The sequence below is a fragment of the Xenopus laevis genome, chromosome 7S (genome assembly GCF_017654675.1).
Source record: "Xenopus laevis strain J_2021 chromosome 7S, Xenopus_laevis_v10.1, whole genome shotgun sequence".
In the NCBI taxonomy this organism is placed as follows: Eukaryota; Metazoa; Chordata; class Amphibia; order Anura; family Pipidae; genus Xenopus; species Xenopus laevis.
The window spans coordinates 80,626,966-80,644,123 of NC_054384.1; the positions used below are offsets into that span (position 1 = coordinate 80,626,966).

Below are 17,158 nucleotides of genomic sequence, written 5' to 3' on the forward strand. Positions count from 1 at the left end.
TAGGTAGCCAGTCCACATAGGGACTACCAATAGCCAATCACAGCCCTTATTTGGCAAAACCTTTATGCATGCTTATGTTGCACCCTCAACTTTTTTTACACTTGAATGTGGCTCACGGGTAAAAATGGTTGGGGATCCCTGCTCTATGTGGAAGGAAGACTATGAGCTTCAGCAGCAAACTTGACTTTAATGAAACAACAATGCTTACAATAGTCCGAAGAACTATTTGGCATAAAAACCAATTAAAGGCTTCCAGTCTGAGCTCCCAAATTAAAGCATTGCCCCTACTGTTGCAGATCACATAAGTAGATACCAATCTGCACACATTTGTAGGATCATCTCAGAGTCCCTTTCAGGACAGTACAGTGTCCCCAGTGATCCTGATGAAGGGTGGGTGTTCCCCCCCGAAACTTTGATGTTTGGTGGCTGAATAAAAGGGGATATTCCCCTACTGCATTAATCAGTGTGTGTGCGGATCCGTTTCTTATACACCCCAGTGAGACTATGGCATTGGCAGCCATAAGTTCTAAGGAAATGCTCCTCAGCTTCACTGCAAGGTGTGAACTACACATTTAACCTACAATTAAGTGCAGTGAATGGAAACTTGGTGAACCAGACCTCAAATGCAAGGTCATTCAGTCATATATTTAAAGGGGAAAAAGAAAATTAAATTGGTACGTTAAGGGATGAAACTTCATTAGCATGACAGATACTCCGTGAAAGGAACAATATAGTAGGTTACATGTTACTTGTATAGTACCACCTTTCAGATAAATGTATCTGAAAGTAACTCAGGAGACAAGTAGCCACCTACTGGCATTCTACTGCGCATATAGCTTTATGTCACTTCCCAAAAATAAACGCTCATGGTTGTGAGACTACAGCTGATCTCTATAACACCTTTTACCACTTACTAGTGGTAGCTAGATTCCAACATATTAAGGTTCTTACTAGTGGTAGCTAGATTCCAACATGTTTAGGTTCTTACCAGAGGTAGCTAGGTGCCAACACATACTTAAGGAAAATAGCATTTATTAAAGTGTACAGAGTTCTTCAAAACCATTTAAAGCACTTTCCACTGCTGGAGCCCAGTATCATCTCTGTGTTGCTGAGATCCAAAAGGTTTAATTCCTCCATAAGCACTAGTACTCAGTACTACGTACACTCCTGCTGCTCACTGGGCTCACACAAGGCCATGATGAACTCAAGTACCTATATAGACACATTTCTTCAGCCTACCAGATCAGATAACCTCAGGTTGTACAGGCTGAGGCACATGAGTGATGATGTGAACCCAGCAGGCAGAAACATCCTGGATATACTGGACAGTCACAAACAAAACCAGCTTCATACTAGTCGTTTATACTAGTCGACCATGCAACTAAAAACAGATAAAAGTGATTGTTGGTTGGTAAGAGGTTACCACAGTTCTGCTTTTCCTCTCAGTCTCAGACCCACAGATAAACAACTCCTAAAGGTGCCGTAATATACCTAAAAACTATAAAGAACAGCTAAAACAATGTTTGTATACAAGGTGTGATTGACATGTCCCCTCTCTTGTACAGAAAGCTTCTTATCTAGTTAACACACAGCACTTTAGTGCTCCCTTTAGTTTTCCTTACCCTAAACCATTACTGTTGTCCTTTTTATTTTTATTAGAGGCACAGAGATCTCTTAACAGAATCACAATACAGTGGCCACAGTGAGCAGTATATTAACTTCATTGCCATCATTGTGTTATTTCATTCAGGACATTTGTTTTCTCATCAATAAATTCTAACAGTACAATACAACCTACAACTTCTCTTTAACCCAACTGGAGTTTATTTTCAGTACTGTCGGGCTAACATGGCCCTGCTGGAGCCTGCTATCCAGCAACGTAGGAGTTAATAAGCCATTCCTTTACTTTCCGTGCCATACTTGTAGCCGTCCATCTGTGTCATCACAATAGTTACCCTGACAACACGTTCAATGATACAGAGGCCACACAATGCGGCAACAGATTCCTCCTTGGTGCACTCATGGGAAATCAGATAATTTATGCAAGCAGGGTGCGCACAAACATATATTCCTATATTTAATTATTAAATGTAATCACTGGAACATGGCACTAGCTTTGATTGTGTTGTGTTTGATTGTGTAAATAACATCACAAGAGAAGTGAGAAGTGTGGGAACACCGGTTTCTCAGCATTGGTCCAGCTTTGCAATATCTTTATGGGTTCCCTGTGTATCTTGCTCATATAGAAAACTGGTAGCTCCTTAAAGGTGGCCCAAAGTTAATCATAATCCTGGGACACTAAAGAGGCAGTTCTGTACATTCCTTCCACCATAAGTGATCTTGTGAAGTCCAGACCAACCCTGCAACTGTAGCTCAGGCAACCAAAATATACCTGTACAGCCATGTACCACGATCACAAATAACTACAATATACTTTGTTTCAGTCATAATCATCCTGCCTTGTTAAACAGCAACTATCAAGACCCTCTGAAAACCAAAACTTTTCTGTGGGTGCTGGGAGTTAGGCTATAGGTGTGATGTCCCTGTTATATGTATTTTGGCTAAAGTCACCATGCTTCGTCCTGGCCCTCTCCTCTCTGGCTCTGTAATCATTTAAAACAGCAAGGTGCATACCAGATTCAGTAGTCCAAATACAAGTCACACAGTGAGCGAAACATATTTAACACGCATTTATATTAACCCTGAGATAACAATACATAAATCTCCCTATGCAACTCACAATTCATATACAAATCCCCTTCTCCACCAGTGTGATATTGCTGCTACTCACCAGCAGATACTCCAGGCTCCAAAATTTCTTCATCTTCATTATATTCTGATAAATGTTTCCTCTACAAACTCAAGATTATTGGATCTGTATGTCCCGTATATTCATGTCTATCCACTTAACTTCTAAAGAGGCCCTTTAAAGCTTTTCATGTTGAAAAGTCCCTTGATGTGATGGAGCGGAAGAAGGGTGAGCAGACCCCAGTCCCTAACTATTCTCAAGTTGGATGCTGAATGAAGTGTGCCTCAGCCCCACGTAGGAGCGGTATTAGCATACAGCTGTCACTATGCGGCCAGCCAGGAGGTAGAGAAAACAGATAAAAGAAGTGGACAAAAAGCGATTATTGGCTTACTAGCCAGGCCAGGGAGGTGATGCTGGTAATGTCGATACCCCTCCTCCTTTACTTCTTCCCCAATACACAAAAGGCTTGCTTTGCCCATTCAGTGCAATCAGCAATGAAAGGCTAAAGCAGCACACGCCAAGAGTGTTAAAAACCCCAAATCCATCTGTTTCTTTCTACTCCCTGCTGCCATCCCTGCTTAACCCTTTCATTGCCAGGTGAGCTACACTGCAAGAGCAAATAATGCAATACCTGTATAATACAGCTCTAGTCGTCCAGGTCTGATAAGATTCCTTGCTATTTATCTATTGGTGGTCTCTTATTTCACATCATTGCATCATCTTCAAGGTAATAGCAAGATGCTCCATTTGTTTAAATGCACTTCCACCCACTCTGTCTGACTGCATTACACTCACCCCGTCCTGTGGGACAAAGCCGAAAAGGCTATAAAAAGCAATGCAGCTGTGACTACTTAAATTACATTGAGAATCATCTAGAAGCGTTGCAACCTGTATCCCATAGGTCATTGGCAAACAAGCAAATAACCCCCAATAATGCCTGCTCTGCTGCCATTACTGTACTAATTGTAACTTCTTTTACACCAATATGGTTCCCATTGCCATCACTGGCATTAAGAATACCTTCAAAAGGATATCCAACATTGCAGCTCCATGTTATATTTAATAATACTGTAAATTGCAGTAACAAGTATCATATATCAGACATGCCACAGCAAGTTTTTTATTACAAGTAAGAGAAAAGCTTGTGAAGTTAGCGCCCCCATTTTATTTGACCAAGTCGTCTCCCTAATGGCCTATGTATAGGCCATAAATAACCCTTATATAATAAGAACTGGGCAGGGCAAGCAGTAATAACCCCACTGGCCCAGGAGAGCACTAGACTGTATGTGGCCAGCAATTGGGAATACTGCACAGGTCCACCATGTGGTCTCACCATTTAAGTCAGATGTATAGCACAATAAATCCAAATAAGTAACCTATACTGTTGCAGTATATTGCCAATTCACCAGTAATTACATAATTTATTTTTTCCCCCCATAAATTGATTGGGCAGCAAGGTAATGCATAGTACTGGCCTCCTAGGTTCAGGACACTATCTGCAATGAGTTTGTATCTTCTCTGTATGGGGTTCCTCCCACACTAAAAAACATATAGGCAGGATAATTGGCTCCTGATGAAACTGACCAACCATAGTGTGTGACAGGGATTTAAACTGGCCACACACTGGCACATTTAAGTTGCTGATTTGGCTCCTTCAGACCTAGTCGTGAATGTGGTACTCCCCACTAGGATTGCCCCCCTGGCCAATATTTTACAGGCCTAGCTAGTAAAAGATATGCTTCGTCACACTGTTAATAACAGGGGAAATGCATAAAAATATAGGAAGGCCAATATTTATTTTTTCTAGAAAAAGTGGCAACCCTATCCCCAACAGATCTTTTGGGCAGGGTTGAAAATCATCGGTTTGTTAATGTATTTTTCGCCTGACGGGCCTGCATAGGTGCCAGTTAAGATCCGATTGTTGACCCAGAAGCCAAATGATCTGATCAGAGCAATCTGGCACAGAAGGTATATAGCTAAACAGGGCAAAGATCCACTTGTTTGGTTACAAATGTCTATGGCCTGCTTTAGATATTAAACTCCACTGGAACTGATGAGAATTATGTATAATCTCTGTATTGCACTGCAGAATAAGTCAGTTCCATAAAATAAAAGATAGGTGCTTGATACCTTAGTTTATAGGGAAAATAAAAAAAAAGAAGGCCAGAATTGTTTTCAGAAAAGGTGGCAACCCTAGCTACAAGACTGGTGGAAGTGAAGTGATTGGCATTACTGGGTGACATGGAATAAGGGATCCTCTGAATCCTAGAAATATGCTTTCAACACAGGTAAGGTACAATCAGTGTTCCAAATAAAGGCAGGGGTTCTGCGGCAATAAGGCAAGTTGAAAAACTCGCCACAGCAGGCAGCGCCAAATAGGATACCAGGGGGCGGCAAAAAACTGCTTCTGGTACCTTTAAAAGGCAGATTTCCATTTTTTAAAACCAGAAATTCAGCTCTACTAGTGTGAAAGAGTGCAATTACACTCTTCGCACTAGTGTTGCGTCATTCCCCCCCGAACAGGAAAAGTGAGCGGTCGAGGGGGGCGGCATTGTTGGAGCCGGCTACGGTGGCTACTGCCTCAGAAACGCACCTGAATAAAGGAATAGCCAAAGGACATTTGAGAAGAATCCTACTTGCATCTCTTGTTTGAGCTTCGTTGTTGGGCTTTTGTCCTTTGTCCACATGCACCTCTGACCTTCTACAAAAATTCCAACAAAGCACTAAAAGAGACTTCCACACTTCCAACTTTATGACATATTAACATAACAAAAGAGGCCCTGTGGCCAGCTATCGCCAAATGCCATTGCCCCTTCTACTGACAGACCCAGCAGGTTCAGATGGATAAGAAAATTAACAGGGGGCTTTAAAGAGATAATGCAACTTAAAGAGACAGCAATATTTAAATAAAAGTTGTGCCTGTCAAACATCAGCATTATAGGTCTTCATTTGTAATTGAAAAGGAAAGCACTAGATAAAAGTGTGAGTTTATTAAGAGCTGCTTTTTCACAGTGAGACTACCACATAGGAAACATTTCTTTGTACTTCTCATTGTGCCCAAATAATTTTTCAATGAATAGGCACTTACATTTGTCTCCCTCATACAATATGCCAGAAAAAAAAGAACTGCTCTTGTGTTTTAAGTTCAGGTAACAGAAATATCTGCTCTCTTTCCTTCCTGCTCCCTACAGTGCTATAAAATCTCCCATTTCAGTATTACTTGATGTTATCCATATTAGCTGTTTTATAGCCACTAGTATTCTGTCGCTCTGGTGGTAATAATAGCAAAGATAGGAAACCAAGTTGAGAGTGAGACATGGACTTGTAATAATAAATGTATGGTATACAAAATGCTTTTTGTTGGTACATAACTTTATGATGGATGTCAACGTACCTGAAGAAGCGTCTGTAGAAGGGAACGGTATTGACAACGATGCAGATAAAAAAAGAGAGAAGAATACAATGTATTAATATGATGCATAATGGTTCATTTATACTTACTACCTAGTCTTAGATATAAAGTAAGGACCTGGATTTTCCAATTAGAAACTATAGACAGGGATCGACTATTCACTTAATCTTGCAATTCTAGGTACTGTATATGTATGGGATCCATTATTTGCCTTCTTGTGTCTCTTTCCAGCTTTCAAATGTGGGTCACTGACCCAGCCAGCCCAAAACTCTGTGAGCTTACAATTGTATTGTTATTGTTACATTTTATTGCTTATCTTAAATATTCAACTCCATTAGTATTCATATCACAGTTTCTACCAGTGTTTTAATTAGGGTTGCCACCTGACCGGTATTTTACCAACCTGGCCGGTAAAAATAATGCTTGATGCCAATGTTATTAATAGGAAAAAACGGCAAGAATATAGGAAGGCCGGTATTTTTTTCCAAAAAAGGTGGCAACCCTAGTTTCAATCAAACCACTACCTGATTGCTAGGGTAAAAAAAACTCTCGAAACCAGACACTGCTGAAATTCCAAACCAGAATAATTCAAAAAAACACATAGAAGACCAATTGCAAACCGTCTTAGAATCTCCCTTTCTATTACATACTAAAAGCTACAGGCGAACGTCTCTTTAAGGGTAGGGACACACTGGGCGATTTGGGGAGATTTAGTCGCCTGGCGACTAATCGCCGCGACTTTCCACGACCAATCTTCCCCGAATGCCTCCCCTCGCTCTGCGCCTGGCTAAAATGAAAAATCGCCTGCGCTAATCACACGCGGCGATTCGTTTTCCGAAGTCGCCCGAAGTTTCCTCGTGAGGCAACTTCGGGCGACTTCGGAAAACGAATCGCCGTGTGTGATTAGCACCGGCGACTTTTCATTTTATCCAGGCGCAGAGTGAGGGGAGGCATTCCGGAAGAAAAGTCGCTGCGATTAGTCGCCAGGCGACTAAATCTCCCCAAATCGCCCAGTGTGTCCCTAAAAGATTAAAAATCCCAGGAAGATTGTTTTGCCATCAGTATGGTTTAAGAGATTTAATTAAATTTAAAGTGACAGATATAGCTTGCACAACCCCAGCTCCCCCTCATAACCGCATCACAAACAACTCATTCAGAATAATAAAACCTGCATAGCTGGAATTTCCTCAGAACATGTATAAGAAATAACATATACAAGGTAATAAAAGGATAGTATGGGGATCTTGGGGATTCTGTGACCTATATTAACACACTGCAGCAATAAGCCATTATAAGGACACAGAACTTCTCAGTGACTGTTTATATCCTTATATGACACAGTATGAGAACTGCAAGCTAAAACAATTTCGAATTACTGTCATTTTCAATTATTTCCGTCATTCAGATGAAAGTATAAAGTAGGACTGAAATGCATCTGTCATGCCAAATGACAAAGCAAAATCTGACATTTCATATATTTTTTTCCTTATAATCTATCCCTCAATTTTGATCCAGTCACTAGAGATCTTTGGAGCAAGTATTCTCACTTAATCCCTGCATATGAATGATTCATTCAAGGATCCATTTAAAATGTGACAACTCATACACTGCTTTAATATTCAATGGGTGTGGTCAGTGGTGTAATGTATCAGTGGTGTATAAGAAGTAGATAAGTTGCTATTGAAATTATAGGACACGTTTGTAAAGATCACTGATCAGGTAATAAAGGTCTTATGAGGCTTAAACTGTCCCAGGTATAATGAGTTTTGAACACTTAAACTCAATTTTAGGTAGATTAAATGTTCAGCTACAATATTATGTTGCACGAATACTTTGGACACTTGCAACTCCTTCCCTGAGGAAAACGAAATTGTAAAAACCTGTGAATTATTTAGGTGCACTTCAACACATTTACAGAAAACACTGTATTTCAGAGTAAATATGTCCAGTTCTGTTTATTGCTTCAAGTACACAAATCAATGGGCATTAGGCAGCAATATGGTATTATAGCCGTATACATGCAATATTTGCACAATCCAATAGGCATATTAGGACCAAATGCCTACTCTTAGGTTGAGGGCAGATGGAGTGTTGGCTCCACTCTTTTGTGCTTCCTTTTTTCTTTTACTTCTGAAAGAAGTTTATCCATTCCATTGCCCAGCTCTATTTTCTGCACTTAGGCAAATGCCAGATGGGGCTAAAAATCACCCTGCCGAAATATGAAGGCCAAGAATCAGTCCCTATGCTGGCATTAGCCTCATGTCCTGACTGTACCAGAAACAACTGTGTTGGCCCGAGTGTAGGCAAACCTGCTGAAATCCACCAGCACAATTGTTCTAGATGCAAGAAGGACAGGAGGCTATTGCCAGAGGAGGGGATGGGTCTCGGTCTATATATTTTAGCAGGTCGATCTTCAGTCCTGTTTGGCATTAGCCTTCAAAGTACAGCTTCAGCTTGTGTTCAGGCACACGCAGAGCAGAGTAGAAGTTGGTATGAAAACGCGACAGCAAGTATTTTCGGGCAAACCTCCACTCTGCTGCGTGTGTCTGCGGAAATTGTACTTTTAAATGCAGAAACCGGAGCTGGGCAACAGAGCAGATTCGCTTCTCTCAACTGCAAAAAACCCGACAGGCTGAAAGCAGCAAAGCCTACGCTCTATGTGCCCTCAGCCTTAAGGCCGATAAAAAGAATGACTATACTAATAAGGTGAGGTCACAATGATGTTTAATGGCAGGTCTTGTTACTGCAAATGTTTTGAGCCAACCATTGCAAATACATGTTCTATACAATTACACCCCATGCTTTTGAGAAAGTCACCACATAACTAAATCAGCGAAGGCAAAGTTCATATGAGAAACATCTAGTACAGTGATCCCCAACCAGTAGTTCGCAAGCAACATGTTGCTCCCCAACCCCTTTGATGTTGCTCTCAGTAGCCTCAAAGCAGGTGCTTATTTTTGAATTTAAGGCTTGGGGAAAAGTTTTGGTCGCATAAAAACCAGGTGCATTGCCAAATAGAGTCTCCTGTAGGCTGTCAATCCACATGGGGCTATCAAATAGACAATCACGGCCCTTATTGGCCACCCCAGGAGCTTTTTGCATGCCTGTGTTGCTCCCCAACTCTTTTTATTTTTAAATGTGGCTCTCGGGTAAAAAATTTTGGTGACCCCTGATCTAGTATATACAATTTATAACTGTAGCAGCAAAACCATCAGTATGAACAAGTCCTCAACATGTCTTAGTCTTTATCACACGCCAGATAATTGATTTATGATGCTGCTAGAATCCATTGTTCTAAATGAGAAGGCAGTACACACACACTTAATTAAATAAAAGAAACCAAGCAAGACAGAAACTGGCATTGGAGCATAATGCGTTTTAATGATTTTAGTGAACACAATTAAGAGAGAATAAAAGAATATAAAGTAGAAGAGGATAGAATTTGTGGCAAAGATAAAAACACAAAGGTCAGAATAAAAAGAGAATGGCATGCTGGAGTGTCATAAGAATCATTATAGGCGGTATTATTGACTCTGCATACTGAATATAATTGTCATTTATAGCCCTGCATCCCAACAATGGCAGACAAACTCCTGCTTGAAGACTTTAAATAAATCAAAAAAGAATGCTGGGAAATTTCATGACTGTAATGGAATATGTTTTGAACACATAAGCACTTTAGTTGACACTTACTCTTTGCTGAATGGTCGCATGTTTGTGCTCCATCTCTCTCTTTTCCACAGCAGAGTCAATGACCAGTTGGTCCAACTGAGAAGGAAGACAAGAGAGGGCATGATTTTACATTGCAAATAGATGAGAGAAGGCACCTTACTATTAAACATGGAATAAGCTATGGATTATTAGAATAAATAAGTGTCAAAAATACTATAATTGTCCTCAGGTTTGGGGTTCAGCTGTGAAGCAGACGTCAGACTATACTGCACTCCATATCCCCAGCTGTGCAACTGTAGCACAGATTAACTACCAATACACAAAAATGCTCCACAATTTGTTTGTATGCAAAGTAAGTAATGTTCCTAGGAACATTTACTATCCCCTTCTAGCCCCCCTCCCACTCTCCAAGTAGCTGTAACCAACTACAAAATAACATGGATGCATGCATATAGAGGGATCTTCCCCACAGAGACATTCCAAGTGGGTACAATGTCCTTATGTGGGTCACTGGTATAACCAGGTTGAAAAGCTAAACAACAGAAGCCAGTAAGGGCATTTCATTAAAAAGGTTTCAGCATAAAAAGAATGTACAGCAGTTTAGAAAACACCAATATGCTCATGTAAATCACAATGATATATTTCCAACCGGACAGATATATGTTGGTTATTTTGCTGTGGTTTTAGTTCAAGCTCAACTTTGTGGTGCAACATTTGCTCAAGGCCCCAAAAGCTTACTCCAGATAACAGATATACAAAACTTCACTGTTCCAGTCATAATTCCATTGATATAATGTAAAGTACCCCAAATATTACCCTACCTATCCACAAAGCTGAGCTTTGGACAGGGCAGGGCAACCACTCTGGGTCACTGTAAGATGCGCTGGGAGATTGCTGCAGTCTCTTACCTCCCGGCGCGTCTCTCCAAGATTGCCAGAGCACAGGCGCACACTTTCGGGTTCCTGGCCCCAGTGACACTGGCATTTGATGCCTAGTGCCTTGACACCTGTGTCATGACATCACCGAGTGGTGCCCGATTTGAATTTTGGCGCCAAATCACCCTTAAAAGGCCAGTCCACCATTTTTAGAATGCCCAAGCTGGCTTCAGTTTATCTGTTCCTGCTCAAGCGTTTATTCTGTTTTCTGATATCCTTGTTTTGAGACCAGCCCGGCCCTTGACTATGATTCCTGCCGCCTGCCTTGAACTCTTCGCCTGACTCTGACTATGTCTTCTCTAAATCCCTGCCGGTACCTCGCTTACGGACTTGTTACGCTCTTCCTTGCAGAAAGCTCGGGGGCCCCAAAAGGGCGACAATGAACACCGGAATCCACAGGGTCCACCTGTGCATCCGAAGGTACTTATCACAGTGCAAGGTTCCTGATTACTTGAACATTACAGTCACTTTGCTTGACCTTTCCATTTCTACATTCATTGTATCAACAACACTGTAGGGCAGTTGGTGATCAACATGTTGCGTTGAGGCCACTGGTTGGAAATCAATGTTCTCAGTGGCCTCAAAGAAGGTGCTCTTTTTTGAATTCCTGGCTTGGAGGGGTTGTATAAAAACAAATGTACTACTACTACAGAACCTACTGTAGGCTGCCAGTCCACATAGATGCTACCAAATAGCAAATCTCAGCACTTATTTGGCACCCCAGGGACATTTTTCATGTTTGTGTTGCTCACCAACTCTTTTTTTTACATTTGAATATGGTGCATGCATTAAGAAAAAAAATGTTGGGGACCCCTGTTGTAGGGTCACTCGGCAAAGCTCTGGATTGCAAACACAGACTATTCTGTTCTATATAGTTTCTAGTCATTGCAGTACTTCAACTCTATGCATTCAGGCATTGGTATTGCTCTTCTGTTAGCAAATAAACTCAGTAGTAATGATATTCTGTGTGCCACCTGCTCAGCAACTCCATCAGGCAGAACCATCTTTTAAACCCCACAACTAACTAACTAACTAACTAAAATGGGCCATAGACATTCAGATTTCACCCTTTTATTGGAGGAAACATCAGACCCAACCCCAATCTTCCGGCCTGCCACTACCCATTCAGATTAAATAAAGTAGTAAAAGAACAAATCAGTCAATGTTCTGGTCGTGACAGCAATCATCCGAACGTTATGTCTGACAAATTCTATTGATAGTCACCCATTGATATAGTCAGATACACGCAGAGAAATACATGCAGAGAATTGACTAAAACGACCGATCAACATGTTAAGAAAATGATGGGATGTTCCACACACGGTCCGAAAATCATACAAATCAAAGTTTTTATATCTTTGCATCTATTAGATAATTAAATAACATTGATGAACAGTTTTAATGTACAAAATATAACAGGTTCCAGTTTAAGGAGCTTGATGAATAAATAGAATATATACAGAGAACAAGATCCTTTGGGTTCAGTCAGACATACCTCTGAGGCGAGTTGTTTCATATAGGGATTCAGCTCATTTAGCAGGCTGTATCCTTGCTGGAAGAAGGTGTACTGGGCATGCATGAACGACAACATCTGGGAAAAATTAGAGATTACAAACACAAAAATTATTATTACTGATATTGTGTGGTAAGGGGGGTAGAAGTACAGATCACACTGAAGGCACACGGTTCGTTCTGGAAAAGCACCAGGCATATCAACCACACAGGGGACATTTAAAAAAAAAAAAAAAAAAAAAGATAATTTAACACACAATTCATTGGATAAAAAGGGTGCATTAATGAATGGTCTAAAGGAAAACGAAACCAGTAACCCTGCTCCCCCTTCTGCCTAATAGCCAAATGACCCATAAGGGGCACAAACAGCAACATATTGACTTTCCCACTCTGCATAGAGCTGCTGCAATATGGGACCCTAGGAATGCCAGCTCCCTCTAAAGGAAACCTTGCAGTGGCAAGATCATCCATGTTGCTGCCACCAACAATAAGAAAGGTGCTCCTTTAAACTATACACACTAAAACAAATAATTAAATGATCAATCAGAAGAGCTATACAGGAATCACTAAAATAGTTTTTATGTACTATAGAAATAATACTCACTGCATCCAGGATTTCAAACTTCTTTTTGGCTTGCAAGACATTGATCTAGAACAGGGAGAAGAGATGCAAACGTAATATACTCACATATAGCCAAGACCACTGAGGCAGGCACATTATGTACCAGGAAGTCTTACTACAAAACATATTCTCACATCATTTAGTATTCTGTAGCACAGATAACAACACTGTTAATCTAAACATTTAGAATGCATGATCCCTGAACCACTTAGTACTTACTGATGGCCTATAACATGCTCCAACCTTTCCCTGGAACGCTGTACAATAAATGGGCGTACTTAGAGTATATTCAACGTACAAAAATGCAACCAGAATCCAAATTTACACATTTATAAACAAAATATAGTTTCAAATAAAGCACAAAGAAAAAGAAAGTGGTCCTGGCTGATAATGATTTTTACTTCAACCCGGAGAGTAGAAGTAAGCCTAACAAGGCATAGAACCCCTCTAGGCTTTAGTGAAGTACTGTTGCTTAAAGTAGTTGCCAGGAAAGAATTCTAGTGCCACCTTCTGGCACATTATGTTACACTGTATCTGGTCGACTCAAAATTCCCTAAACTGTTTGGTTCCAAATAATTTAATGTTTTTCTTTTCACCTTTGCACAGCCTAATGGTAACACATCTGAAATCAGTGCAGTGAAATCATAGGGGCAGCAGTATACAGGGCTTTCCATGAGCTGCAGTTTCCTCACAGAGAACCACAGCAACATTAGTTCCAGCAGGGTGGCACTGAATATTCCTGAATGATACCCTGGTATCCTGAATGATACCCTCTTTTCAAAATAAGTTATATGCAGAATGTTCTGCTTCAATTAAATAGCAAGCAGCAAAAGGGGCTCTATTATTTACATAGATCAATTTTGTGCCACATAGTGCCCATGCATAGACCTTGCATCTGGGGTATTAGTTCTACTCTGCTGTTGGGTTGGGTACAAGGTTTGCCTTTAATGGGCAGGCATTAAAAACAGGGCTCATCTGTGCCTTGAAACACTTGAAGCTACCTAGAATGCATGTCTGAATGAGGAAGATGAGGCATGTCACCCACCCCCTTGGAAAATTAATTTATTTAGTCATGTTGTGTCCTGGTCAGAGTAACTTCACAAAACATTTCTTCTCCTAGGACTTTATCCAGTCAGCTGAAATGACCAGCAGGTGGCACTGTTGCTTCAACTTTATCATCTTTTTTTTAAGAAACAAATGTCATTATCAGTTTTAAAACAGCTAATATCTTGAAAAGTAGAAAAAAATGTAATTGCTTAGAACAGCACTCAGAGCAATTGTACATTCATTTGTTTTGAGGACCCCTATCCCTCTGTTATTCACTGACATATTCTCTGGATGGTAGAGCAGCTTTCAGAAGGCCATGAGGGATTTTATAACACTCCCCCGCATTCCACTTGGGGGGGGGGGTGAGTGGAACCCATTGCCGTTACTGCAATCATTTTCTCAAACCTGGAAGCTTCATAAATCTGCACTGCAAAGCAAATATTGCAATACTGAAGGAGTTTGCCACATGGTCAGTCATAGTTACTTGCGCTCACCTGTAATACATAGTCAAGTGCAAGATGCCGGAAGCATTTCCTGGTTATGGTCAGAGTACTACTGGCCTCTTCCACTTCGTGTAGTTTGTGGCGTGGTGCCTGCGCATTCTTCACCAGTGCAATGTCCAGGTCCTCTCTCACCTTATCAAACTGCTTCTTGGATTCCTTGAATTTCCTGACATCACTGAATTTTTAAGGAAAAAAATTATACTGATCAAGGACTAAACACTGGAATCTCCAAGCCACAACGCTATTCTATTTGGCGTAAAGCAATTTCTATTGGAGACGAAATTTGTATTTTGTCCCAACTCCTTTTTGGTTCACACTTACATCACTGGAATACTGTCTCCCCTTAATGTGGACCTGTCACCCAGAAACAAAACTGTATAATAGAATTCCTTTTCAAATTAAACATAAAATCCAATTTCTATTTTTAATTGGAATCAAGTCCCAGGTACTGTATAATTATTACAAATAAAAATCACTTTTAAATATTTAATTAGAATGGAGTCTGTGGCAGATGTTCTTCCTGTAATATCGAGCTTTCTGTATAACGGTTTCCTGATAAAGGATCCAATACCTGTAAATGTAATTGCTATTGAAGGCTGGATCAATCTGCCCATTGTTATTATCTGCACTAGTGGTTATATTTAAAACCCATTAATAGAACTGTGGAGAAGATTCTGATTTAGTATGAAACATGGAGTCTTGGCTGGTTATCATATATATATATACCATGATAAGTATTGTACAAAAGAAGCAGGTAGCAGATGGATTGTACATTTTTGAATGGCTTAGGCACTACAAGGTTACCACAATAATATAATGAAACAATGGGTGCCAGTAAATCATAGTTAAGTGTGGAGGGCACCTTTCAGTTTTAAGGTTGATGTTTATGTGAACAATATAGGAATAGGAAGTGCTTAAGACAATGCCACAGAGAAGAGCTTACAAGATGCGTAGCTCCTGGAACCCATTTTTTGCCTCAGAGTTGCCAGTGACATACAGTATAAGAGCTGTAATAAAGAGTGAGAGGGAGTTGGGGGCTGGCTTTGCTCATGGTGTAATAGATCCTCCCCCATACACACAGCATTAGCTGCTGACAGATTCCCACTTAATTTCCCGTTGCTATAGAAACCATATCCCTCCCGGCTGCCAGAGATTCTGCTGCTTCTCTGGCCTATATACATTTTTTGAATCGGAGAACTTGTGTTTTGGCTGCTGCTGCCGAGTCCGTCTGTGCCTTTGGTACCAAAAGCCAAAATCTATGGCACACAGTCAGAAGAGTTGTAGGCCAAGAAGTATCGGCCTACATTTTGAATTTATATTATTTCTCTTTCTTAATATTACTGTAAAAGCTGCTTTATATACAGCTGTAAGTACAGGTTCAGACACTCGATGCATGCACCACAGAGCTTACAGTCTTAGTTATGTACCTAGTGCATCATCGCAAGTTTATCATTTATATAATATTCACCTATATTATTAGTATTATTACACTTATTTCAGCCTGTAAAGAGTCCAGCCTGCATCCGAGGAGTACATTGTGCCCATGCAGTTTTCTAGGATGCGTATTTGTTACCTTGTGAAGAACGCAGTAGGATATTTTTCAGCAGCCTGATGACAGTATATATATATATTTTTTTTTCTATAACTTTTTTTTTATTGAGGTTTTGTGTTTTTTTCATAATAAACAGAAATGAAAGCGATAACAAAAAAAAGGAGAAAAAAAAAAGAGCTCAAGTAATCAAAAGTTAAACATTGGCATTTGTAGTTACACCGGCTTCATCCAATTCCTGTGCAATATGAATGGGATGATATCCCTGTACGATTCAAAGGATATACAAAACTACGTTAACCATTTGGGCACATTGTTACTGTTTCTAGAGGTGGCAAATTAAACAATGCTTTTGCCTTGCCCCCTTTCAAAGCTGTGCATATAATTGTATATAATTAGGGTTCTGATATTGGTCTCAGTGGCTATTCTCCCTGTCATTCTCTCTCGGGCATGGTGAGTCCATATATATACCTTACATTTCTTGCATATGGGGCATTAGTCACTCCAAATTGACAATATGACATTTGACCTGGGTAGAACATATACACTGCCCCTGTATCTCTGGACTATGATGCTTACATCCTTCCCACCTCCTGGATTATGTCCCAATTCCATACTTTGTTGAAGATGTCTATTTTGTCATCTCGGTGTGCTGTCCGGTGTTCCATTCTCCTTATATAACGTACTTTAGCAGTACTTTTAGTCAGTGATCACTGGAGGAGAGGGTATCAATAATGTATTTAACCTATCAGGCGTCACACTATTACTTGAATGTGAGCTGGAATTGCTATAAACTACTTGAGCCTGAATACAAGTATGGTGTTTGTATGTGCAGCATAAGGTTCTGGCTTCTCGTTATGACATTATAACAAAAAAGGAGGCTTTTGGGACATGAGAAAGCTTTGAATTCATTTGCCAGGGCTGAAATGGCAGCTTCTGTCTGCCAATTATATACATTAGTGTAGTGGTTTAGATATGCTAGGCTCATTCTCATTATCCACAGAGCTGTGATGGTACATGGTCAGTATAATAAGACAGTGAGAGAGAGATATGAAGCTGAGCTGACTTACTCTTTGACAAAGATGTGCAGCTGCTGCCGTACAGACCTCTGAGCTTGATCAAACAGGATCTGAAAAACATATAAAGAGAAGAGATTG

At 40.3% G+C, this 17,158-nt stretch overlaps 1 protein-coding gene across 6 annotated transcripts in view; it reads right to left on the minus strand.

Moving 5' to 3' along the window:
* Window positions 1-17,158, minus strand: part of acap3.S (ArfGAP with coiled-coil, ankyrin repeat and PH domains 3 S homeolog) — a 134,605-nt gene that overhangs the window by 29,783 nt on the left and 87,664 nt on the right. For all 6 annotated transcript variants that reach the window (XM_018227882.2, XM_018227879.2, XM_018227878.2 and 3 more), the window contains exons 5-10: window positions 17,072-17,130; window positions 14,444-14,627; window positions 12,885-12,929; window positions 12,264-12,359; window positions 9,855-9,929; window positions 6,144-6,155 (exon numbers count right to left, since the gene is read on the minus strand). In XM_018227882.2, the coding sequence (XP_018083371.1) occupies window positions 6,144-6,155; window positions 9,855-9,929; window positions 12,264-12,359; window positions 12,885-12,929; window positions 14,444-14,627; window positions 17,072-17,130 (471 nt within the window). The remainder of the gene's footprint in view (window positions 1-6,143; window positions 6,156-9,854; window positions 9,930-12,263; window positions 12,360-12,884; window positions 12,930-14,443; window positions 14,628-17,071; window positions 17,131-17,158) is intronic.